The 26,889-nt window shown below is 45.6% G+C and overlaps 1 protein-coding gene across 9 annotated transcripts in view; it reads right to left on the bottom strand.

Moving 5' to 3' along the window:
- Positions 1-26,889, bottom strand: part of TBC1D14 (TBC1 domain family member 14) — a 105,512-nt gene that overhangs the window by 32,964 nt on the left and 45,659 nt on the right. For 8 of the 9 annotated variants that reach the window (XM_077875003.1, XM_077875007.1, XM_077874995.1 and 5 more), the window contains one exon: positions 24,609-24,729. In XM_077875003.1, coding sequence (XP_077731129.1) covers positions 24,609-24,729 — 121 coding nt within the window. Of the gene's footprint in view, positions 1-5,151; positions 5,253-24,608; positions 24,730-26,889 lie in introns of those variants that run through there. The other variant, XM_077875014.1, reaches the window with a different exon arrangement.

The following is a 26,889-nucleotide window of genomic DNA, read 5'->3' as shown; positions in this document are numbered from 1 at the left end:
TCCATTTGCTTTCATGTGCTTTATACATCCTGTCTCACTCTATCTCTATAACAATCTCTATAGCAAGTCTCACCCCATTCTGTAGACACGGTAACTGAGGCACAGGGTAAAGTGACATCCGCCCAAATACAGAGGCCACCTTGTCACTCCACACCAGCCCAATCTCTTTGTGAATACACTCCAACAGGTATGCAGTTTTAGAGGGAAAAGCCCTACATGGGTTAAATGTGGCCTCTAGATGGGCGTGGAGTAAATTCAGATCCACCAAGAACCAGCTGTGACCTCCAGCAAAGCACTTACTTAGAATCCCTGAGCCTCATGTCCACGTGTGCAGAAAGGGAAGGGAAGCCATACCAACCAGAGAGGACTATCTAAGGAAAAGGGAGAGGCTTGGTGCACAGGAAGTTCTTGATAAAGCATAGCCCTGGTTGCTGAATACCATTACCCCTAGACCTGAAAGGAGTGTATAAAGGGAAAAAAAAAAAGAATGAAAGTAAGAAAAAAAAGAGCTCTAGGGCCAATCAAGGAGCCCTGCAAAGTCTGCAAACAGCCCAGATACAAAAAGGAGTAAAAAAAATTTTTACAAGATTTTATTTATTCATGAGAGACAGAGAGAGAGAGAGAGAGAGAGAGAGAATGAGAGAGAGAGAGAGAGAGAGAGAGAGAGAGGCAGAGACACAGGCAGAGGGAAGAGGGAAGAGCAAACTCCACACAGGGAGCCTGATGTGGGACTCGATCCCGGGACTCCAGGATCACACCCTGGGCCGAAGGCAGGCGCCAAACCACTGAGCCACCCAGGGATAACCCAAGAAGGAGTAAAATTAACCAAATGCACTGATTCATAACCAAAAAAGTATCAGCCCTCTTCAGTTAGTAGTCAGCTCTATGGAGCCAAACACTTTTATGTACGCAAGTCAGCATAACTTCACCTTCCAGCCAACCCTCTGTCCCCATGTCACAGAGGGGAGGGTGCAGGCCCAGAGATGTCAATGACTGGCCCCACGGGGGAACGGAGGAGCTGGGATCAGAAGCCAAGAAGCCAAGAAGCCAAGAAGCCAAGAAGCCAGCTCTGCAGCCACACTTGCCAGCACTCCCTAGAATTCATGTGAGCCACTCACAGACGTGATGCAGAAGTATTTCAATCATTCAGTTTGTCTAAAGACAGCTTTCAACCATGATAGAAACCTGCAATACTGAACTAAGGGCAGATGCAGGGCAAATACTTTTTGTCTTAAGCACGTAGAGCACTGCATGGTTTTAAAAAGAAAGAAAGAAAAAAAAAGAGGCAGCCTGCCCTACCCATACTTGAAATCACAGGCCAAGCCTTTCCAGACTCTACACAGTATTTCAGGTATAAATGGCGTTGGAAACGGTTACAGGTCTTGCTCCACATCTAGTTCTTCCAGAGGTTCACACAGAGGAGGTGTCAACAGTTAGTTCATTTTCCCAACGCAACACACTAACATACAGACTGCTCTCTTCTGCTGCCGGACCGCCACTACCACCACCACTGCCACAGGCTGTGTGGCCAGTGCCTGAGAAGGGCCTGTCCCAGTCAGCCCCATCCTGCCACCCAGCCTCCCCACCCAGTTGAGGCTGACATCCAAGGGCAAGAACGAGCAGATAGACCCATTGTTCGAGAACAGCCTGACTCCCTCAGGAACCAGTGTGATTCTGAGAGGTCCACAGGGCCTTGGCCAAGTGCCTTCTGTGCCAGGCAAATCAAACCTGGAAAACTCTGAAGCCCAAAGGACTCACCCTGATCTTCCTGAGGAGCTCTACCATTTACTTAAGAAAGCTGTTGCTGTTTGAAACCATCTTGAGAGGAACAGAAAGGACAGGATGCTAAAATTCTGACTCAGTCTGACCCAGGGACATATTTACTGGTTGGCTCAATATTCCTAAGACCAAGCGAATTCCCTCCCCCAAGTTGGAAATTTGAGTCACCCACAGCCTCTGCCCTGGTTGCATAAATTTGTCTATGCACTCAAGCAATAAAATCTTTGTTTAAACGAAAAGAGGGAGAAGGAGAAGGAGAAGAAGGAGAAGGAGAAGGAGTGGTGGTAGTAGTAGTAGTAGTAGTAGATGACGACGACGACACTATTCACTCTAAGGATCCTTTTGGTGCTTGGGGAGGTGAGAGGAGAGGGCAGCAAGAAAAACATCCCTGGAGAAACAACAACTTTTGGCTATGAATTATCAGCATTAGGGGTGACATTAGAAGCAAAAAGAGAGTTCTGAGCCTGGCTTCAACCTGAGGCAAGTCCTCTTGCTCCTCACTTTTGCTTCCTCATCTCTGAAAAGGCATCAATGGTGAAGGCTCCTTGGAGCGGTGAAGGGACACATGTTCCGTGGCTGCCACTAAAGCGTGAACTCCTACTGTTGGCCAGGCCCAGCCTCCAACCAATTTACCAATACAAAGTTTCTTCTCTTCTTGGGACCTTTATGGGATCAAGTTTTGATGAGCCTGCAGGCTGCTCAGTATAAATCCACCCTTCAAATGGCTGTTACAGAGTCTAACGCCCTGCCCAGCCCCAGAAGGAATTGAGAAGAGGGTTCTTCAAAGTTCCAGTGATAAATCAGCTTAAGTGGTCATGATGTTTTCTTTAAAATCAACCAAGATTGGGTGCCTGGGTGGCTCAGTGATTGAGCGTCTGCCTTTGGCTCAGGTCGTGATCCTGGAATCCTGGGATCGAGTCCCACATCAGGCTCCCCACAGAGAGGCTGCTTCTCCCTCAGCCTATGTCTCTGCTGCTCTGTGTCTCTCATGAATAAATAAAATCTTTAAAAAAATAAGTAAATAAAAATAAAAAATAAAATCAAACAATTAAAAAATGCAGAACCCACATAGTAAGGACGATCTGTCTCAGTTCTATACCTAGTTATCCTGAGTCTGGAGTCTCAAATGTCTCAGGCATGAGTGGGTTGTCAAAAAAGCTTACAAACCACTAATGTGTGAGCACAGCAGGTCACAGTCCTTGCCCTGAGTAGTTTGCCATGTATCCAGCTGGAAAGACGAGACCAGAGAGAGAAGCGAACAAAATGTGCTGCACTTTACCAGGGGCTGAGCTGTGGGTGTGGTTTGATGACCTAGCAAAGGGTCAGGAAAAAAGCCAGGACAGATGAGCAGGGCCCCAGCTCCATGCAGGAGCCATGAACCAAACAGATTTGACAGGCACGAGAAAAAAGGGAAAAGGGACCTCGTAAGTGAAAGGACCACATGTGGCCTGGTCCTTGAGGACACTCAGACCTCAGCCCTGAAGAGCTCTGGGAGGGACAGTAAGATGCTGCAGAGCCTATGAAACCAGATAATTGTAAATGCCACAAGACAGCAAGCCCCAAGGACAGGATGCCCAAAGCCAGGGGGAATCAAGGAAAGCATCTCATAAAGGGTGCCATTTGAGTGGACACAGGACAGGGAAGATCTGGGCTGAAAGCCACACGGGAGAGGCACCCTGAGAGCACAAGCAGTCGCCAAGAGACACATGTGAACAGGCTGATTTGTGGGTTAGGACGAGCATGTTACGTGGGGAGTGACACTGAGTCAGAAGTGCTTGGCTTTAGATTTTATGGTCTCGACAAGCTACCTAGAGCTGGTGGGACAAGCCCCAAGAGAGAAGAGCTGGACTCAGTGCAGAGCTGGCAAGTAGACTGTGTGAGGCGTGCTGAGCCTGCTAGATGCATCCCATGGCAGGATCCACATCCTGTGTGTGATGTGAACAGTGCTGAGGGTGAGGACAAGGGTGACAGACTCCTGAGGAAGTGTGTAACTCACCATTAAAATGGAAAAACAAAAGATGACCTCGACAATTTGTTTTAAGAGAACAAGAAAATAATAAAGCTTCTGAATGGATGAAAAGAAAATATTCCTGGTAGGACAGCAGGAGGGGTCGTCCACGCCACCTGCAGCACTAGATGGATGAGTGCAGCCAGCGATGGAAGCCCTGGCTGCCTGGAAATCTTCGCTAGCTGGAAAGAGAATGGGCCATCAGTCCAAACCCGTGCTTTGGTTCTTGAGTTAACTGTATACAGTTGCAATACTAGCCTTTTCCAGTAAGACAGACAGTGCTAAAGTACAAGGGCAACAAAGCGTGGGGGGTCATCACACCGGGTACTCACATGACCCACATGACCCATCGTCCACGGCCCTCCAGCAGCCACACCTACACAGGCGCAGGACCCAGGCAGCACTGGGGAAGCGCCAGGATGGCAGCAGGCCAGGGTCTCAACCATCACCTCCTCAACTACCACCACCAGCAGCATGACCTTGAGCATGTTCCTTCGCCCTTCCTGTGAGACAGCCACCGCAGGTGCCCAGAAAGCAGCTGGGAATTATTTCCATTGTCGTGTTACCCAACAGTCACCCTTCTCCGTATTTCCCACTAGGACGGGTACTCAGCAGGGCCCTGGGGAAAACTGACAGTGAAGTGCCTGGGGGGCCACAGCTGGCTTCACACACAGTCACAAGTAGTTCTGGGGGGAGGGGGGCACAGGTCTCAGCAGTGCTCAGCCTTCCAGGAGACCATCCGGGTGACCACCGCGGCCTGACCTCACAGGAGGGAGGCCCCTGCGAACCTCTGGGTGTGCTCACCCTGCAGCACCTTCTCAGACAGCATGCTCCACCTTACCGGAAAGGGCGTCTGGGAAAGCAACTGTCGGGAACCTCTTGTAATTGCTGGGTTCCTTACAAGGCACGTAGAACACAAAAGTTATCATGTGGTCTGGTGAATGCAATGCATCCAAACCGACCCGTGGGTTTCAGCAAGCCTGGCCGCTGACAGGGTGCAGGGTGCAGGGTGCAGGGCGCAGGCCTCCCCCGCCCCCGCCCGCCCCCAGCACAAAGGCTTCCCCCAGGACCCTGGGCAAGGCCACCCTGGCCTGTGGGAGGGGGGCCGGGCCGGGCCGGGCCCGAATCCGAGACCAGGCTGCAGTGCCCGCAGCGGGACACCGAGCAGGACCGGGCCGTGCGGCTCCCCCCTCCGCCCCTCGCCCCCCGGGCGCCCCGCTACCGCCGACCCCGGGGCGGGGGACCCCGCGGCACACACAAAGGCTGCAGGGAGGCGCGCAGGCAGCACGGTGGCCGCGTGCAAGCAGCCGTGTGCAAGGCACACCCACGCGGGCGCCGCCGGCGGGCGGGCTGGCCGCACTCACCATGAACGCCGCGGGGCTCAGGGGCGCGCGGCCGGCGGCTCCATGCCCGGGCGGGCTCGGCGGGCAGCTCCGGGGGCCTCGGGCGGCGGCTCGGCGGCGCGGGCGCGGGCAGGCGGGGGCGCGGGCGGGGGCGGGGGCGGCAGGCCGCTCAGTGGCGCGCAGATGCCTCGCCGCGGATCGCGCGCTCCGTGTCGGCGCGTCAGGCCTGGCCCGCGGGGGGGCGGGGCGGGGCGGGCCCGGCTCCCTCGCCGCGGCGGCTGCACTGCAGGGCTGCACTGCACGGCCCACCCTCGGGTGCACGCCCGCCGCCGCCGCCGGGGAGCCCCGCCCCGAGGGACCCCCGGGACGCTCCGCAGTGTCCTCGGCGCGGCAGGCAGCCTCGCGCTGGGAAATGCGTGCTCTCCTGAGGACGCAGCGGAACATCAAACACACGGCAGAGCTCTGCTCCATCACGATTCCTTAAATAAACCTATTACCAAAAGGAGCTACATAAAATGTTCACACCGCTAAGCTCTGGGTACTGGGCTATGAACAATTCTTATTCTCTATATTGTTGCTCATCTGTTTTCTGCAAGGAGACTCGTTCAATCCAAACGTCAGGGTGCACACAAAACCCATCCTGATGAAGACCCAAGGACTATTTATTCCTGGGGGGTGGCTGGAAGGGGCATTAGAACCTGTGCAGGGTGACACCACTGACATCTCCAAGATCTGAGAGTGCATCTCAAGATATGAGAGTGCATTTCCCATTGTGTGTAAATTATATCACGATTTATAAAAATCTTTAAAAATCTGCTCAGCACCAAAATTATTACGGGGCCGCCCATGGGTCCACCGTCCAAGGGCCGAAAAACTCTGAGAGAACTCAAGACCCCTGGAATGTAAATTCACACGTCCCTGGTCTAGGAGGACCAGGCTTTCTCCAGCTGGTTTTCCAGAGAAAAGCATTCCCAAATTGCCACCAGAAACTTCACTTGGAAGAAGCCTATGCTATCTACCAGACTATACTCAAAAAGATGGAGAAGGAGTATTGGGAAGTACGCGCAGAAATGGGAACTGCCATAGGTCACTGGCAGGTATAGCCATTTTGGAAGAGAATCTGGCAGTTCCTCACAATTCTGTGTGCACCCACCACACTCCTGGGAACCTGCCTAAGAAAAAGAAAGCATCCATCCACAAAGAGACTAATTGCAAATATTCATAATGTGAGCACGCATTAGCTGAGGACACCCAATGGACCAGAAGGCACCATGGACACAGGCTACTATGCAGGTGAACCCCAAAACATGACCCAAAGTGAAAGATGCCGCATCAAAGATAATCTTAAAGATTCCATTTCTATGAAGTTTCTTGAAAAGGCAAATCTCTGGAGAGAAAGCAAATTAGTGTTTGCCTGGAGCTTGAGGAGTGAGTGGAGACCCACTGCCAGCAGCCATGAAGGAACTTTCTGGAATGAGGAAAACATCCTAATACTGCAGTGCATTCACTGATAGCTGCACAACTGCATAAATTTCCTAAAAATCACTGAACATGTACAATGAGGAATTTTATGGTAATTGCACTTCAATAAAGCTGTTTTCAGAAAGTAATCGAAGCAGGCACCTAGGTGGCTCAGTGAGTTAAGCAGCTGCCTTCAGCTCAGGTCAGGATCTCAGGGTCCTGGGATGGAGTCCTCTACTGGAATCCCTGCTCAGCGGGGAGTCTGCCACTCCCTCTGCCCCTCCCCCTGCTCATGCTCCCCCCAGCGCTCTCTCTCTCTCTCTCTCTCTCTCTCTCTCTCTCACATGCTCATTCTCTCTCAAACAAATAAATAAATAAAATCTTTTAAAAAAAATAACAGAAGGATAAAAGGGGAGAGATTCTGGATAGATTAGGAAAAGCCTTAAGAGAAATAACTCAAAATTTGGAAGACGGGGCACCTGAGTGGCTCAGTAGTTGAGCCTTCACCTTTGGCTCAGGTCGTGATCCTGGGGTTCTAGAGTCGAGTCCCACATCAGGCTCCTTGCAGGGAGCCTGCTTCTCCCTCTGTCTATGTTTCTACCTCTCTCTGTGTCTCTCATGAATAAAATCTTTTAAAAACATTTTGTAAGATAAAAGCATTGGGGGGGTGAGGTGTCCTTTCAATTCGTACCTGGGTACTTTTTACACAACCACCAGAAGTTTATTCAGTCCTCCAGGAGAATGTGCCCAAGCTATTTATAACTTCATTAGAGCCTAGAAAATGTGAAGTGATACACTAACTTGGAGATTTATGTCCAATAGAAAAAACAACTCCAAAGGTTCTATTTCCTTGCCCCCACCAGTCTGTTGGTTTAAAACTAACCTAACAATCTTACTCTGGTTCTTTTCTTGTTTTTATGCCAGTAAGTACCTAACTCTTCAAATGTCCTTAGAATCAATTTTACCAGGGATCCCTGGGTGGCTTAGCGGTTTAGCATCTACCTTAGGCCCAGGGTGTGATCCTGGAGTCCCCGGATCGAGTCCCACATCAGGCTCCCTGCATGGAGCCTGCTTCTCCCTCTGCCTGTGTCTCTGCCTCTCTTTCTCTCTCTTTCTGTGTCTCTCATGAATAAATAGATAAAATCTTTATTTAAAAAATCAATTTTACCATCTCATTCATCTTCTCAACGTGTTAAATGAATCTTTAACCCATGGTCAAAGAAAGAAAGAGAAGAAAAAAGGAGAGGAGAGGAGAAGAGAAGGGGAGAAAAGGACGAAGGGAGGGAAGAAAAAGATAAATGTCATGAAAAAAATGGCAGAATAATTGTTTTATACCAAGAGAATAAAGGGACAGATAACCAAGGGCAATGCACAAGCCTGATTGCTTTCTGGTTCATAAACAACAGTTTGGTGCAACTGGGGAAAAGCAGCATGTGGTCCAGTCATGGACATGGTCACATTCAAATGGAATTACTGACCATTCTCCTACGAGCGATAACAACACATGTTGACATTGGAGGATGCCTACCCTGAAGACTCGTATGCTGACGTATTTAGGGATGTCATGACACCTGCAACTTACTTTCATATGATTCCATTTTATAAAATTAGAAAGACGCATGTTAAAATGAGTATGTTAAATGTCAACTATTGTTCAATCTAAGTGGAGCAGATACAGTGTTTACTGAATTCCTCCTGGAATGCTTCTGTAGGTTTAGAGTTTTTCTTCACAAGCAAAAGAGCCTATGTGATGGCTGGTGACTGTCCTTCAGATCTTGTCATAAATGGCCACCAGCTCAGAAGCACCCCCTGCCCTGCCCACTGGAGCCAGAACAAGGCCCTGTCATTCTCTCCCAGTGTCAGTGTCCATTTGCTTCCAGAACTAATCACATTTGTAATTACATGATTATATGATTAAGATGCATTTTCCTCAAGGGACAATGAAACCTCTCAGAGAGGGGACTCCGGTAGTCTCTTCACCACCAAAGGCCAATGAAATACATGCCACCTCCTTTCTTCCCTCCTATCCATCCACCCACCCAAGCACTTCTGGTGTTTGGCCCTGGGAATAAAGATGAACAAAGTCCCTGCCCTGGCATCACTCACAACCAGCAAGCTCATAACTGCTCTACTACAGGAGAGCTTAAGAAATCCCCCAGGTTTCCAGAGCCCCCAGAGGCAGTTGATCGGCCGGTGGGGTTACCTCTGGCTTTCTGGAAGCAGTTCCTGGAGCCATAGAGGGCTAACCCTGTATAGCTCTGTTCTCACAGATGAGTGGGTTCTCAGCTCTCCACACCTCCTACAACACCTAAGGCCACACACAAGTTAGAAATCAGCCAACCTCAGCCCACAGTCTCACCAAATTTAAATACCAGAGAGATATGCGTTAAGCATGTGTTAAATACGCATTAAAATATGCTTACCAAAACCCGCTGCTTATCTCTTCTGGCAGATTGTAGCCTGCAAGTGACTTTAACGGGTTTCATTTGCATTATTTAAGAATTGAGGACCACTCACAAAGTTTTAACTATATATTATACCATGTGATAACAGGTTGACTTTTACTAAATTTTGAAACTTAAAGCAAAAATCAGAAGTTAACAGAGCCTTTTCTCCATCTCAGTGTGGCTTTAGGTGGCTCATATCCACCTCATCCACCAGTAAAGAGCCCTTCCTCCTGAAGTTTTTGGAGTTAACCAGAGTTCATTCCCAGGCTTCTTGTATCTCTACCAGCACAGGGCATTTGCTTATTTGATTAATCTATAACATTGTCTTTATCCTCTGAGGTCAAGGAGGTAAGACTAATTCATTTGTTCAATGCAGCATTCTAGCAGATGCTGACAAACCCAACCCTGCTCAAGATCACTGGATCTCATGGGGATCAAAAGGTCACTGAAGAAAGAACTTCCCAGTCCTGGGGACTGGTTAAGTAAATCATGCTATACAGAAGACCATGACTTAGTGAGTAAAAAATGAGATCATGAAAGAATATTTAAGGACATGGGAAAATGCCTATGTTCTCATAAAAACAGGAAGAAAAACATCTACAAAGTAGTATGTTTTGAATTCTGACACTCATTCATCCACTTAACAAACATGTATTAACCACCCACTAAAACTTGGCACTGTTCCAGGCCCCACAGATAAAGCAATCATCGAGCAAACAAGCCCCAAACCTTGTTCTCGTAAATCTGTAGTCTAGCAGGGATTGAGAGGCAGGCAGTGACAAACAACTGAGCAAGAACTTAAGACAGGAAATACCAGAGTCCTGTGACAGTAAGAACCAATACAGGTGTGGTGGGTGGTCATTCAGGCAGGGAGGGCAGGGAAGATGTCTCAGCTCAGAACACCATCTTAGAGGGAGCACTAAGCTAAGACCCTGTGAGTCCCATTTAGCCTTAACGATGCCAAGAGGTAGGGACCGGGCTAGGCTGAGTGATGGCTCCCACATAAAGCCGTGTCAGAATCCCCAGGACCTGTGAATGTTACCTTCTATGACAGAAGGGACTTGCAGATGTGATTAAGGTGATGGGGAGATTATCCTGGATTATCAAAATGACCACATGCGTCCTGAAGTGTGGATGCAGAGGGAGATGGGACTACGGAAGGGAACACCACATGTCCATAGTGACAGACGTTGGTGAGGCAGCCACAGGCCAAGGAATGCCAGCAGCCTCCAGAAGCTGGAAAGGAAAGAAGAGACTCTCCCCTAGAGCTTCTAGAAAGACTAGCCTTGCCAACACCTTGATTTTAGCCTGGAAGATGCATTTCAGACTTCTTACCTCCAAAGCTATAGGATAATAAATGTGTGCAGTTTCAAGCCAAGTCTCTGACACTTTGTTATAGCAGCCCCATGACACTAACTCAGGCAGTGCCAGCATCATCCATTCCCCGGCCTCCTTGTCACCAGACACAGCCCCTGAAGCTCTGAGTGGCCTCTTTGGGTAGGCAGCAGATGGCAAGGCAGGATCTGAACCCAGGTCATTGGACTCCAGAGCCTCTTACTGCCAACTTCTCTGATGTGCTGCCTCTGAACTAAGGTTTCAATTTCCTACAACAGTGCTCCTTTCACGGGCCTTAGGCCACATTAGCGATGGGACACAGGTGTAAGACCAAGGAACAAATGCAGCACTTGCCTATGACCTCCGGGAACATCATGGGTAGTTTTTAGCGCCAATGCCAAGGCCCCATCCAAAGTGCTTCCACACTGACAAAGATGTTTTTTATTTTATTTTATTTTTTTTATGATAGTCACACAGAGAGAGAGAGAGGGAGGCAGAGACACAGGCAGAGGGAGAAGCAGGCTCCATGCACCGGGAGCCCGACGTGGGATTCGATCCCGGGTCTCCAGGATCACACCCTGGGCCAAAGGCAGGCGCCAAACCACTGCGCCACCCAGGGATCCCGATGTTTTTTAAAAAGTAACACTCGGAGTTCAAGCTAGACAAGCCGCACACAAGGAATGTGGAAACTGCCTCGCCCCCTCCACAATCTGAGGTCTCTGAGTCCTACACAGCCATCTATGAAGAAGCACAGTGCACTGGGCTCTGTATTCTACACTGGACACCTAAAACAAGTCAGGACATCTAAGGTGGGTCAGTTGGTTAAGTGTCTGCCTTTGGCTCAGGTCATGATTCCAGGGTCCTGGGATCAAATCCAGCATCAGGCTCCCTGTTTGGTGGGGAATCTGGTTCTCACATTCCCTCTGCCCCTTGCCCTGCTTGTATGCTCTCTCTCTCACTCTCAAATAAATAAACGAAATCTTAAAAAAAAATAAAAATAAAACAAGTCATTCAGACCTGGGCCCATCAGCCTCTGCAAAAGGCTAGAGGAAGTATCTCTCCTGCTGCTCCAACAGAGTTTGAGAGATTACAAAATACTTGAAAAAAATAAACAAAAACAAAAACAAAAAACTCAGTATTCCACTGGGAATTAGATCAATGAAAGAGCATCGTTCTTTGGTCATCACTGTTTTCATTTCAACACATTAAACTACCTGGAGAAGGGCAGAAGTATTTGAAAGCTCCCAAGGGCCATCCATCCATCTGGGTCTTTCTAGGAAGCTACCCTCCATTCAGCTGGTACCATGAAAGGCATCTTTCTGGTTCCAGTTACATGACAGGCACCAGACTACAGACACTATTGCCAGAGCCCAAGGTCAGTGGGAAATTGGCTTCAGGAAATGGGCAGTGCTCTCCAGCTAATAGCTTACCGCACCTTCGAGTTGGTTACTTGTTCCAATTTTCTGAGTACCTGGTATGTGCGTACCGACTCACATGGCCTCTGATTCTGTAATAACTGTATTTATGTAGGTGAAACTTGTATGTATGTAGTCTGGGAGGGTGGGCACTACCTGTCAGAGACTCCCACCAAGAGGGGCTAGAAGTCTTGGGGTGAAGATGGCATTCCTGTTTTACTCTACCTACCATCGATCATTTGGGTTTTTCATAAATTATTTTTATAATTTGGAAAAAAAATCTTTTAAGCCATTTCAGATGGAATCCAAGCCTGATTTTGCCAAATGCAATTTTCAAACCACACCAAACATTCCAGCAGCAAAGCTTTTCTTTTTTCTTTCTTTTTTTTTTTTTTTTTTAATTCACCCACAAGAGCAAAGGTATAGTAACCATGAGGGAAGACCAGAAGAAGAGAAGCCACTGACCGTTATTGAGCTCCCACTGGACGCCAGCCGCTGTCTGAGGAGTGCCCCACACTTCATCCTACTTGACCCTCACAAGCACAGGCAAGGTGTACATGACCTTTGCAAAGGAGGAAACCAAAGATTGAGGAGAAGTCAATGGCCCAGGGCCACACACCTGACTGTGGATGACAGAGCCGAGACCAGACTCAGGACCCCCACATCCCAGTCAGAGTTCTCTCTGTGGTCCCACTGCCTTTCCAAACCCCAGACCTCTGACCCCTGCCTCTCAGAGGTCCCCATGAAGATCTGTGGGAGAACTAACGCGTGGGTTCCTTTTCCCGAATCCCTCTCTCTTCCTTGGAGCCACATGGGTAGACAGACGGAGAATTTATCACTTCCACATTAGGAAAAGTAAGCAAACCGTAAGAGGCACTATGTGCTGGCATTTCAGTTTATATTGGTGAAAGGCACTTGAAGTAAAAAGAGCTGTACTTCTCAGAATAAATTAACCATTACCACAATAGTGGTAGACAATATATCTGAAGAATAAACACAAAAGTCCAATTAAATGACCATGCCATTTCCCTTACAGAACCTTCCCATCACTTCCTCTTTCCCCTCTCATCCAGAAAAGCATACAAGTTTGATAAATAATTAACCTGCTGCTTCTCTAAAACACAAATGAAGGGGGACTGAATGTCTGTGAGATCATCTCCTAAGAGACTTACCCTCCACCAAAATGTCCCTGTGGCATACAACATGCCACCTAGCACCTTCACAAGCCCAAACTTGCAGAACAGTTCAGCTTCCGACACTCGAATGCCACAGCTGTTGAATGTATCCCCCTTTGCTCTGGCCACTGGGAAGCTCAATGTCAAACCTGTAGTGTGCCTCTGAAGTTACAGGAGACCTCATGGGTTCTATTTTGGGACACGTACTCACCCTTGGCTTCATCTTGCCATACTGTCCCCAAAATTCCTCAAATTTATTCTCTATCATTCTGCACACATTTTTAATATTTTGAACGGTTTCTTCTTTTAAAAGATTTTTAATTTTTTTACATAATCTCTACACCCGATATGGAGTTTGAAGGTACAACCTTAAGATCAAGAGTTGCATGCTCTACCAACTGAGCCAGTCAGGCGCCCCCTGCACACATTTTTAAAAAATATTTTTTAGAGTAGATCTGCACACAGAACAAAATTCACAAGGTACAAAAGAGCATACAAAGAAAGTAAGTCACCCTCCTCCCGATCTAGTTCAAACCTAGTTCGTTGCCCTCTCCTAAGCAAGTCTATCATGATCAGCCTAAGTATCCCTTCCAGATAGAGTCTCTGCATCTACAAAGATATGTATTTATCTTTATTCATATAGAACACACTATAATAATGGTTATTTGCTTTGCTTTTTAAGATCTGCACTTTACCTCACTTCAGGATTTAACCAATTCCCTACTGCCGGACATTTGGCTTGCTTCCAACCTCTTGTGCTGCAATCAATACCCTTATGCAACCATCATTTTAATTACATACTGATTCATCTCTAGGATGAATCCCTAGAAATGAAAACGTGGATCAAAGGTGCCCTGATTGATTCAGCCACTGTTCCTTATTTTTTAAATTAAAAGTTAGGGCAGCCCGGATGGCTCAGAGGTTTAGAGCGGCCTTTGGCCCAGGGCGTGATCCTGGAGTCCCGGGATCAAGTCCCACATCGGGCTCCCTGCGTGGAGTCTGCTTCTCCCTCTGCCTGTGTCTCTGCCTCTCTGTCTCTCTCTGTCTCTCATGAATAAATAAATCTTAAAAATTAATTAACTAATTAAAACAGTTAGCTTTTTTGATGCACATAGTTCTAGAACTTTCTTCCAGCCACCACCATCACAAAGATGCAGAGCAATTCTAGCATCCCCAAAACTACCTCCCTGCCACTCACACCCTATACCAAGCCTGGCACCAACTGTCTTTTCAAGTGTGTCACACACATGGAATCGTATAGCCTGTCAACTTTTTGAGAATAGATTCCTACACTCAGATAATACCCCTGAGACTCATCCAAGGTTGTCAGTATGATGGATTACACCAACTGATTTTCAAATGCTAAATCAGCCTTGCATTCCTGGCAAAAACACCACTTAGTTGTGGTGTATTGCCTTTTTTTTCTTTTTAAGTATTAATGGATTCAACTTGTTAACACTGCGTTGAGGATTATGTGTGTCTTCATTAGGGATAGTGGTCTGCAGTCTGCTTTTTTTGTACTGCCCTTGTCTAGCTTTGATATCAGGATGATACAGGCCTCATAAAATGTGTCGGGAGATAGTGCCTCCTCTAAAATTGGTGCTATTTTTCTTTAAATACTGGTAGAACTCACCAGTGACACTCCTTGGGCTTAGAGATTTCTTTTTTTGGAAGGTTTTTCACTACAATTCCCATTTCTTTAAGAATTAGAGGATGATTCAGGTCATCTATTCATCTTGGGTGAGTTTTGGTGACGTGATTTTCAAAGAAATGGACCATTTCATCTAAATTATCAAATTTATGAATGTGGAGTTATCCATGACATTCTTATTATTGTTTTAATTTCTGCAGGGTCTGTGGTGCTATTGCCTTTTTCACTTGTCTTACTGATAATTCGGTTCACTTCTCTTTTCGTCAGTTTTGCTAGATAGAGTTTGATCAATTTTGTTCATCATTTCAAAGACCCAGTTTTTGGTTTCGCTATTATTTTTCCACTTTCAGTTTCATTGATCTCTGCTCTTATGTTTATTATTTCCCTCCTTTTGCTTGCTTTGGGTTTATTTGCTCCTTTTATGGTTTTTAAAGTAGAAAATCAGATTATTGACTGTAGAACTTTGTTCTTTTCCAACATTAGCACTTTAATGCTACAAATTTCCTTCTAAGCATTTTATTCCATGAATTTTATTATGTTCTATTTTAATTCAGTTCAAAATATTTTCTTTCTCTGTGACCTCCTCATTGTCCCATGATTTATTTAGAAGTATGTTGCTTATTTAATTTCCAAGTTTTTGGGGTAGATTCTTGCTTTCTTTGTGTCACAGTTTTATGATCTAATTCCACTGTGGTTAGAGAACCTATTTTGTATAATTTTAATCCTTCCAACTTTGTAGTTTCTAACACAGGTAATGATCTATCTTGGTGAAAGTTGTGTGCATGCTTGTCAAGAACGTGTGCTGTGCTCTTGTGGGAGGCCGGAGGGTTCTCCAAACATCAGTCTAGCTGACTGATGGGTCAGTCCTTCTGTGTCCTGGCACAGTCTATGGATCACTGTCTAGAAAGTCAACACTCCGTAGTAACTGTAGATTTGGGCACTTGTTTCACACCGGCCATCTTTAGCTTCATGCATTCTGTAGCTGTTATGGGTATACATGCATTCAAAGTCATTCTGTCTTCATTGGGTAATGTCTTGGCTCATCCTTGGGAACTTCTCTTGCTCTAAAGTCTACTTTTTCTTTTCTTTTTTTTTTTTTCCTTAAGATTTTATTTGACAGAAAGAGGGAAAGAATACAAGCAGGAGGAGTGGCAGGGAGAGGCAGAGGGAGAAGGAGGCTCTTTGCTGAGCAGGGAGCCCAATCCAGGACTTGATCCCAGGACCCTGAGATCATGACCTGAGCTGAAGGCAGATGCTTAACCAGCTCCAACCCCTCAGGTACCCCTGAAGTCTACTTTTCTTTATGCTACTATACTCCATCCTCATTCTGATTAGTGCTTCCATGGTATAGTTTTTCCCATCCTTTCATTTTAACCTATATATTTGACATTTGAAGTGGGTTTCTTTTAGACAACACATATATGGGTTTTCTTAATTTTTTTCACCCGTTCTGACAATCTGTCAGGTTTAGGCATTCAGACAGAATTCGTGTGTTCAGACCATTTCTATTAATATAATTACTGATATGTTTCAGTTTACCATCTTCTCTGTTTTATGGTTTTCCTTCCCCTATTTCCTCTTTCCTGCCTTGATTTCATTTTTTAACTCTTTTTCGAATTTCATTTGAATTGTTTTGTTTTTTATTCTTTCTTCACATACTTTGGAGGTTGATCTAGGGATTATAATGTCTATTTAATTTTTTTACAATCTTACCATCACATCTCTTTATGTGACATCTACAGACCCTGACAACCCAGACGATGTTTTAGTGTTTGCTTTCAGTGGAATCTGTGGTAAAGAGCTCACTAGGAGAAGGGCAGTTTCTTTATCTACCTAGACCCTCATTGTTCTGCTGTTTTTCCTTCTGAATATTCCAAGTCTCCCTTGGGTATAACGATCCTTCCATCTGAAAAACTTCCTTTAGCAACTCACTTACTTAGATCTGCTAGCCACAAATTTTCGCACTTTTCCTTCATCTGAAAGCACTTTATTGCACATTCACCCCTGCACAGTATTTGTGACTCTTTTCTTCCAGAATTTTAAACATGGGATTCTGATATGAAAAATTAGTCCCTCAAATTGTTGCTCCCCACTAATGCATTTCCTCTGCCTGCTTATAAGATATTTTTTGTATTTATTTCTCCAGCAATTTGATTATGATGTGTCTGGGCATAGGCTTCTGTGGATTCCTCACGTGGAGGAATCTGTGGATTCCTTCTGTGGAGTTCACTAAGCTCCCCTCTCCAAATCTGTAGGTTTATATCTTTTGTCAGATTTAAGACATATCCAGCCACTATTTAGCCCAGTATGTTTTTTTCTGCACCACGTCTCCTCTCCTTCTGAAACCCCAACAGCACAAATGTTAGACCTGTTAATAGTGTCTCACCCACCCCTAAGGCTCTGTCCAATTTTTTCCTCCAATCTTTTTGCTCTGTATTTTCAGATGGAATCATTTCTATGGATTTCTCTTTTCCTTTTTTTTTTTTAAAGATTTTATTTATTTATTCATGAGAGTCAGAGAGAGAGAGAGGCAGAGACACATGCAGAGGAAGGAGCAGGCTCCATGCAAAGAGCTCGATGTGGGACTCAATCCCAGGACTCCAGGATCACGCCCTGGGCCAAAGGCAGGTGCTAAACCACCGAGCCACCCAGGCGTCCCTCTATGGATCTATCTCAATGTTCATATACTCTTTTCACTATAATCTTCATTCTGCTCCTGAGCCTATCCAGTTAGCTTTTTATTGTTGTTATTTTTCATTAAAAAGTTCTTCGTAGGGGCTCCTGAGTGACTCAGTCATTTGTCTGACTCTACTTCAGCTCAGGTCATGATCTCAGGGTCCTGGGATCGAGCCCTGCATCAGGCCCTGTGCTGGGCATGGAGCCTGCTTGAGATTCTCTCTCTCCCTCTGCCCCTCTTATCCCACTCTCTCTTTAAAAAAAAAAAAAAAAATCCATGTAGTTCCTCCTTATAGTTTTCTAATTCTTTGCTGAGACTTTCTACCTTCCTATGTTAAGAACTCCCCCCTACCCCTTATTTACTGGAGCATTTTTATAATGGCTGGTTTAGAGTCTTAGCTAGATAATTCTAACATTTGTGTTATCTTGGTACCAGTGTCTGCTAATTGTCGTTTCCTATGGAAGTTACGATTTTCCTAGTATGTTTGAGTGGCATTATAGTCTATCTTGACCATTGTGTTATAAGACTCTGGGTCTTGCTCAAACCTTTTGGAAAAGGATATTTTTGTTTTAATAGGCAATTGACCTGGCTAGATTTCAGCCCCATGTTCCAACTAGCCTTCTGTGGGTTATGGCTCGAAAGCCAATTGACATTTCAAAGCCTTCACAGCACCTATTGACTATACCCCCCATGTGCACCGCCCAGGGCCAACGTTGGATCCGGGTGCTGGTCTATTCCTGAATTTCAGTTCTCAAGTCTACAGTTGCTAGTTAGGGTCACATCCGTGTACCCACAACTTGGGAGTCAGCCCGGGAGTTCATAATAACCTTAAAGGTCACTTTCCTGAGCTCGTCCTCTCCACATTCTCCAGAACTTGCAGCTTCCCTGGGCCACCCCTTTTCTAGTCCTCTACCCAGACACACACCTTCCACAACCTTAGGCCAAGTGGCAGGAGGAGAGAGAACAGGGCATCAGGGATCTGCCCCACTTTCCTGGGAATAAACCTCCTCTAATCAGTTCCCCTTCCTGAAGAGTTTCTCCTGCTGGCCTGTTTCTGCTGCCAGGAGACTGCATGAGGACTGGGGCATGAGAAAACAGAGAAAAGAAAAATATGAAAAGTAGGCTTTTGGCATCCTCTCTGAGGGTGAGAGTACCCACTCCTGATCCAGAACTAGAAAACCTTTCCTAGAGCTCAGTCCACACTGATACCCATCTCTAGGTTTTAGGCTACATCGAGTTTGGGCTGGAGAATATGAGGAGAAAAATGGTAAAGTCAATCAGTCCAGCAGTACGTTGAACTGCAGTTTCTTCCCCAATCCACCCGCTATTGTTTGCTTTTCAGAAGGCTCAAAACACTACTCTATGTGTTGGGTTCCAGTTTTACAGCTGTATTCATCGGGAGAGACATGTTAGAGCATGCTTACTCCTGGCCCAGAACTGGGACTTGTTCTGTTTATAAACCGGTTCAAATCTATTTTCCAAAGGTATAAGGGATGATGAAAAGGAAGAAAGTTTTCTCATTCCTACCTGCAGGTTTTAGATTACCTGCAGGCCCATCACCAGTCAGTCACCTGCACTGACCATCTGGGCTTGTTTTTTCTGCAGTTTATGATGATTTATACTCTTCTGACTAGCCAGACTTCTCAGAACCCAGAGGTGAAGAGAATAAATATCACTTTAAGCTGTTCTGGATATGCCTTCTTCTGAGATGCTCTCTGACTAGAAATTCCAGAAAGCCATCCAAGATATTCCAGGTTACAGAAACCCAAATACAGGGCAGCCCAGGTGGCTCAGCAGTTTAGTGCCGCCTTCAGCCCAGGGTGTGATCCTGGAGACCCGGCATCGAGTCCCGCATCAGGCCCCCTGCATGGAGTCTGCTTCTCCCTCTGCCTGTATGTCTCTCTCTCTCTGTGTCTCTCATGAATAAATAAATAAATAAAATCTTAAAAAAAAAAAAAAAAAGAAACCCAAATACATGTACATTCCTTTACTCACATAACATGTTTTATCTAGGACACTGATGCCTGCAAGCCTGTACTCCCTATGGTGATCCTTGCCCATCAGTAGCTACCCTGGAGCCCAAACAGGACACTTCCTGAATGCCTTGAGTCTATGTACTAGTGTTATGTCTAAAAGATTCAAAAACTCTGCTCTAAAGCATCCCCAAATGTGTGCAGCCCTGAGCTCCTCCAACATCTATTCAAATTAAAAAGACCCGGGATCCCTGGGTGGCGCAGCGGTTTGGCGCCTGCCTTTGGCCGGGGCGCGATCCTGGAGACCCGGGATTGAGTCCCACGTCGGGCTCCCAGTGCATGGAGCCTGCTTCTCCCTCTGCCTGTGTCTCTGCCTCTCTCTCTCTCTCTCTATCATAAAGAAGTAAGTAAAATATTAAAAAAAAAAAAAAACAAATTACAAAGACCCATTTTTTTTACCTTTTAAGTGGTCTTTTCTTCAAAAAATAATAAGATTGTACATGGGAAAATCATTGAAAGGAAAAATACCAAAATGCAAACAGTATTTATTCGGCAAACAGTATTTATTCGGGGCAATAAGACACCACGTATTTTCTTTTTCTTCATTTCCTAACATCCTCTACATCTTCTACAAATTAATATAACCAGGATAATAGGTATTGCTAATTTATCTTTACAATAAAGTGCACTCCCCATTTCCAATAATTTGAGCGATTTAGGGACAGTAAGCCACAACTACCTCATGCCAGGCTATGGTAGTGAGATCTTTTAATAAGATTTCACCCACACAACTTCACTGGAGCATCAAAATTCCCTAGCAAGTCACTGCTTCTCAAACCTGGCTGCACTTCAAAGTCATCAACAGAACTCAAACATAAACAAAATGCCAGTCAGACTGGAAGGAGGATGTGAGAAGACAAAAGTCAAGAACAACTCTCAAGTTTGAGACCTGAAACAGAAGGCTAAGTCTATCACTTTCCAAAATGGGGAAAGGTGCAAAGGGAACCAGCCCAACGTAACAGAAAAAAACATGAGTGAGACAGGAAGCACTGTCAGACATCCAGTGGGGCCCCCCACCGGGAACAAATGTGGGGGTGCAGTATTTAAAGCCTCCAGTCTAGCTGAGGTCTCCTAGAGGGTGACCTGAGACAGAGAAGCACCTGGGAGGCACTCTAAAATCTAAAGGGCACCCAGCAGGGGAGTGTGTGGTGACCTGGAAGTCAAGGTCAGAAAGGCTCCCCAGGAGCAGAAGAGAGGTTGAGAAGACAAAGGCTGATGAATGACACTCAGACCTAGGAAGCAGCTGTCACTTGAAAACCCAGTGGTGCAGAAACTCTAGGATGGCTGCATGCCACTCTTCTTCACAAGGCTTATCATAGCTGCAATTAGCTATAGAGTTATTTTGCTTAAATCTGTCTTTCCCTGATCTACCGTTAAGTTCCAATGAAGGGCATGTAAGTCTTGCCCTTCATTGTAATCCCAGGATGGACCCCAACAGTGGCTCAAGTTTGTGGAACAAAGGACTGTGGAATCCAAGAAGGAAGGGTCCTCTTTATTCACAAGGCAAAGGCACACTGCCCAGATGGACCAATACAAACCGGATGATAGGAGACCTGAAAGCAGCAGTCTTCAAATACCTTCTCCCAGTCTTGACTCCCAGGGCCTCTCCAGTTCACCAGCAATGACTACAATGTGTATCTGGTGTATTTCAGACCTTTTATTTAACCCACTCTGGACAAAGATGGCTATTTCCTCCCCAATATCCAAGATTCCCTTCTCCAGTAGCAGCGTTTCTGAAACATGAGCGCACATTACCCATACCTGGAGCATTTGCGAGAACACAGCCTGCTGTGCCTCCAGCTGTGCAGCTTCTTTAGTAGGTCTGGGGTGAGGCCTAAGAACCTGTGTCTCTAACAAACTCCCACATGGTAATGATATCAGTCCAGGGACCATACTCCCAGGACCACTGCTTTAGTGTGATTCTCATAACTATCCTTGGTCATTTTTGTTTCCCCCTACTTAGAAAATCTCTCTGAAATAATGTAAGCTGAGAGAAAATCACTTACTTTTCAAAACTTCTATGAAATTTGAAAATATAACTGAAAGTAACACCACAACATTTCCTAAAAATGGCAACCACGTATATATAAGGCTCAAGTGGAGAGACTGGCCGAGTGACAAGGAAGTCAGATGTGCACCGGAGTCCCCTGGGCAAACTGGAGGTAGCATCTGCCACTTGCTGGACAGATTTCTTAATTGTCGTAATAGCTCCTTCCTTGAGTACTAACTCTGGACCACAGGCTGTGTTAAACATCGGAGGAAAATATTTCACATACATTATCTCTTAACGTATAACAATTCAGACAGTAGGACTCCTAATGCCCATTTTGCCAAGGAGTAAACTGGCCCAAAATCATACAAATAAGGAGAAATGAAGCTGGAAAGTCAGTGCAAGTCTGCAAGGCCAACAATCTTGGCTGGTTTGCACAACTGTCCCCTCGGCTCCACCACGGGCTCCTTGAGGCAAGCCGATTCAACCACAAGACCTGGCCACAGCAAGGTGCAGTGTTTGTTGAACATGCAGGTGAAGGGATCTGTGGAGGCCTCAGGCTCATTCTCTCACACTGTTTTCCACTTCCTGTGGTTCAAGGTGGACTTGTCACAATAATTACAGCAAATGCTTTCCAGCATTTACAACATTCAGGACTGTTCTGAGCACATGATACATGTTCATACATGTAACCCTCACCGCCCACCCCTGCCCTCTGCCCCAAGGCTGGCACTGCTATTCTCCAGATTCTAGGGAGGAAGGAAATGAGGCTCAGAAGATTGTGTGACTTGGCCACACAGAGGAGCCATGGCAGAGCTGGGATACAAACTGCCAGTGTGACTCCAAAGTCCATGCTCTTAAATCACTATGTGATGCTGCTTCTCTCAAGCAATAAAACATTCCAAAGGAACGGGAAAAGGAACTAGAGTTTCTTAAACCCTTACTTATGCTTCAGCTCTAACTGAAGTTATCACCATTTGGGATCACAGGCCCTGGCAGTCAGCCATGGCTCTGAGTTCTCTCAAGGGTGTGAGCTGACATCTGTGGCAGCAGCCAGCTCCAGCCTAATGCTCAGGAGCTGCCTCACAGAGGCAGGTCCCTGGCCCTGGATCCCTCAGGGGCCTTGGCAGACCAGGGAGAGATCAGAGGGCCAGAGACACAAAGCATGAGCAAATAGGACACAGGCAAGATCATATGACTCATGCAGGTACAATTACATCCTTTATTATTGATGGTTGAAGCCAGATGGTCCTCTTCTCTGCAATATTGTGTTACCACATAATTAGTGGACCTAGTCATTTCAGTTCACAAAAATCCTTTAGGTTCAAGAACATGATCCATGTTCACCTTTATAAAATAAAAAGGTATGACAAAGATAATAAAGAAATTCAAGCACGATGCAAGTGATATTAAGAGTCATGTGAAAATCTAGTATAATGATTACTTTTTTCAAAGTGTGGATTTCTTTAAAAATTCTTTAACAGCTTGGCTCTTTAGTTTTTAAGAAATTTATAGCTGAGCTTTGCATACAAACTCATCACCTTTTATTTATATGCTACTGCAATAGTAGCCTACACAATAAGTGGTTCAAATTCAAAATATAACAATCTATAAAAACAAATTCCAACACTAATGTACTTTTTGAGTCTCCTGGGCCCAGACAACAGCTATGGGGAATGTTGGACAACATTCAGAACACCATTAGTTTGCCAAGGCAGAAAAACATGAAATGGGACAGATCCACCATGCTGTTCAAGCCAGACCCCTAGCATGTGCTCACCGCCTCACCACACACACTGCACCCACATATCCAACATGTCTAGAACTCAAAGGGGCTATCCCCTGCAACCCACAGCAACTGTATCACCTGGCCAGACCCCACTTTACTCCTCTGGACTAGCCCAACAGTCACATTCTTGCCAAGGGGACTGCTCAATCCTTACATAAGTAAAACTCTCCAGGAGTTCCCCCAAGCCTTCAGGTCAGAGACAGGTTCCAGGCCCAGCACATCACCCAGGCCCCATGAATGGCCCCTCCCACTGCTCCCTGGGCTCATGCTGCACACTGCCCCCTCAGCACAGGTGGCTATCACTTTCTCCTGCCCCTTCCTTGCACAGGGACAGAGGAGCAGTGAGGGCCCTGGGGTAGGTTCCAGCTGTGCACAAGTCACTCAGCCTGTGTCATCTTTGATAAAATGAGGACGATAATAGTACCCTCTTTAGAAGGCTGTTACAAGTTTTAAATGCACTAGAAACCCAAGTGCTGACTCACTTGAAACTGGCACAGAGTAATCACTGAGTTCATGATCCCCTGTGGTTATTATCTTTGCCACACCTGTGAAGTCAACCTTGCGTGCAGCCTGGCCCAGCAGGCCCTGCCCCCAACCACACACACCTGTAGGGCTCCTTTCCCTACCTGCCTTAGAATCCTCTCCTTACCAGGGGGGCCCTCTGGAGCAAGGTACTGTGGTCGGTTCTCTAAGCCCAGCACCACACGGGAGGCCTGGCACTTAGTAGGTCTTCAAAAGTATTCACTGAACAACTGTCAATGAATACAAAACAGAGGCTGAAGGAATCAGCCTGCTGAAGGGCATTGTCATGGCACTGGGTCAAGAGCAATCTGTGAGGATGGCTGGGGCTCAGAGCCCAGGGGAGAATGCAGGTGGGAACTGGGCTTCCAAGGCCACAGATGCCCCTGGCCTCACTAAGTCTATGCATGAGCCTTCTATGAAAAACTGAGCCCATGCCTCCAGCTATTGGCATCACTCCATGCATGGGGAGCGAGACAACCCAGTGGTGATGATACCATCAGAGCTGCCTGACCTCTGAACCTCATGCCCTGCCCCCGATGGACAAGTGGGAAGCTTCTGAGACCGCAAGGGGAAGGGAGACATACTACAGCCAAGGTGAACAATGGCCCTTGCATTCCTGGCCAAATCAGCACTGGAAGGATTAAGCTCCAGGAAACCCATGGTATCAGAGAGGGAGAGTGCTTTAATAAGGAACACAATTAATAAAAATGTGACAATAAACACATTTGCAACTATTATTGGAAAAACTGATTAAGTGAAGTTACAAAGATCTGAAGCCAGCTCTCTCCTGTACATATGCGGTGAGCTAAAAGAAACGGAAAAGGTTAAAGTCATCAATTTTCTCAAGGAAGGCTTAAATTTTAAGAACTTGGCATGCAGATCAACACAGTTTTCCAATCTCAAAGCCTCCACAAAGGTCATTTTTGCAAGGTTCACATATATATGCTGCACAGCGTATTTCTGTGTTTTTGTATCTCGTATACCTTTTGTATTTTCTTTGAATCTTTCTGAGCATTCTCTCGAAGTGGTACTTTTCCAAATAACTTCCATCCCAAGTCATTTTGTTTGTCAAGTCTTGCATTCTGTTTTCTAGCAAGCAAATTCCTATAGGAAGAAAATAAGAGGGTTAGGGAACTTCTGGGTATTCGTAGAAGCACCAGGACTGCCGAGTCACTCTCTAATGAAAACAAGTGGACTTTCCTCTGAGAGGACAATGTGATGAACCACAAGCTTTAATTCTTCAGACCTGATTTTCATATAAGACACAGAGGATTAAAAAAAAAAAAAAAAAAAAGACACAGAGGATAAGCCCCTAAACCACAAATAAAATTTTTGTTGTTCAGCTGTAACATCTACAAAGTCTACAATTCAGAGTAAGGAAATACTTTATATTACAACAAAGTATTTCAGGAAAAGTGAGCTTTAAAGACAGACCGAACTGAATTGAAACTCTGACCCAACCACTCACTAGCTGTGTAACTTTGACCAGTACATTTACTTTTCTGAGCCTTAGTTTATGTTTAATAAGGGTCTTTGTAGGAATTAAAATTACAGATACACAATCAGTGTTTAAAAAATAAGAGTTGCTGGGGTGCCTGGGGGCGGTCAGTCCCTTGAGCATCCAACTCTTGATTTCAGCTCAGGTCATGATTTCAGGGTCGTTGGCCCTGAGCCCCATATTAGGCTCTACACTCAGCACAGAGGCTGCTTGAGATTCTCTCTCCCTCTCTCCCCTCACTGCTGTTCTCTAAATAAATAAATAAATAAAATCTTAAAAAGTTATTTTAATAACCTCTAGTTCAGTTTAAGTTATCTATACAATAAAAATCTACATAAGCTATTTATAAAGAGTCTCCGCGTACCATGAAATGAAAGCTACTCAGGAGATAAGTCACGAGGTCTTCCTTCCCAATAACACGTAAACAAAGGTCCCAAATAACACAAATAAATGCCAAATGGTAGAACAAAATAAACTACACTTTGGAATGTAAGTGTTGGTGCTTGCATTAAAAACAAATGGTTTCCAGGGCTCATTGGAAAGTATAAATTGAACCCACAGCATCTCCTCTGCTAGAAAGTAAGAAAGTGCTCAAAAAAATATGAGGACATGCTTAAAGGAAACAGTAGCCAGCTCGAAACAAGGACTCCCACTGGCTAAATCTAGAACAATCTAACCATCAAAAGAAATAAGGAGGGCAAGGGATTATAATCCATTGAATGAAACAAAAATCCAAGAGCCCATACAGATACGAGCAGACACAAATAAACAGAAGAGGGAAAGCTTTAGAATGCAGCCTAACAAGCCCTGAAAGACAAATGGAGGTAGGAAAAGACCAGTGGACACTCAACCAAGTAGCTGACAGCTGGATGAGGAAGAGAATTTGCACATAGTTTGAAAGCACCTCCCACAAATTCCTTATTACAAAGGTAAACCTCCTTAGGCAAGTGCTCAGAGTTGAGATTCTCTATCCCTGCTCAAAACAGGCAGTCAGTCTTATTTCCTCAGAGTTGGCACAGTACATCCATGGCAGCTACAGGTAGATGGACTGTCACAGAAGATTCCTGAAAAACTGATGAAATGTGAACACAGACCATGGACTTGGAAAGAACACAAGATTAATGTTAAATATCCTGATCTTGGTAACTGAACAGTGACTATGTAAGGGAATGCTTTTGTTCTTAGGAAAAATATACTGATATTTCCCACTGGCTCTTCTAATGCTTCAAAGAAATATTTAAATATTTATTTGCTTCCATGGTATACATACCACAGTCACAGAACAGATAAAACACATAAAGTGAGACATAAACTGGGTAAAAAATACACAGAAGTTCCTTGTGTTTTTCTTGCAACTTTTCAATGCATTTGAAATCCTATCGAAATAAAGTTATAAAAACTTTCAAAAAGGGAAACAGTTTCACTGTATTTTTCCTTTCTCTTCTGTTGTGATTATAAGAGAATCCATTTCAGAACCCAAGGCGATTCAAGCACCTCACAAGCACCTTTGTGAGAAGTAAACTTAGAGCTGTGCCCAGGCCCAACCTGCTTAACATCTACAACTTAGCCATTGGTGGAAGTCATGCAGCTCAACCCTAGCTAAAGCCAGATGTGCCCAGAAGGGTACTAAGGGCTTGGGCACCCAGAATTCAGTTCACTGACAGTCTACGTTGGCAAAAGATGCATTGCCTATGGGGAAGGCAACTGGGCTTCCGAGACAAGAGGTGAGGACCCCAGCTGCATCTGGAAGGGGTGGGGCCCAGGGT

Source organism: Canis aureus, chromosome 2 (genome assembly GCF_053574225.1).
Source record: "Canis aureus isolate CA01 chromosome 2, VMU_Caureus_v.1.0, whole genome shotgun sequence".
Lineage (NCBI taxonomy): Eukaryota > Metazoa > Chordata > Mammalia > Carnivora > Canidae > Canis > Canis aureus.
Note: the sequence above shows the minus strand (reverse complement) of the source record. Positions and strands in the feature narration are given on the sequence as shown.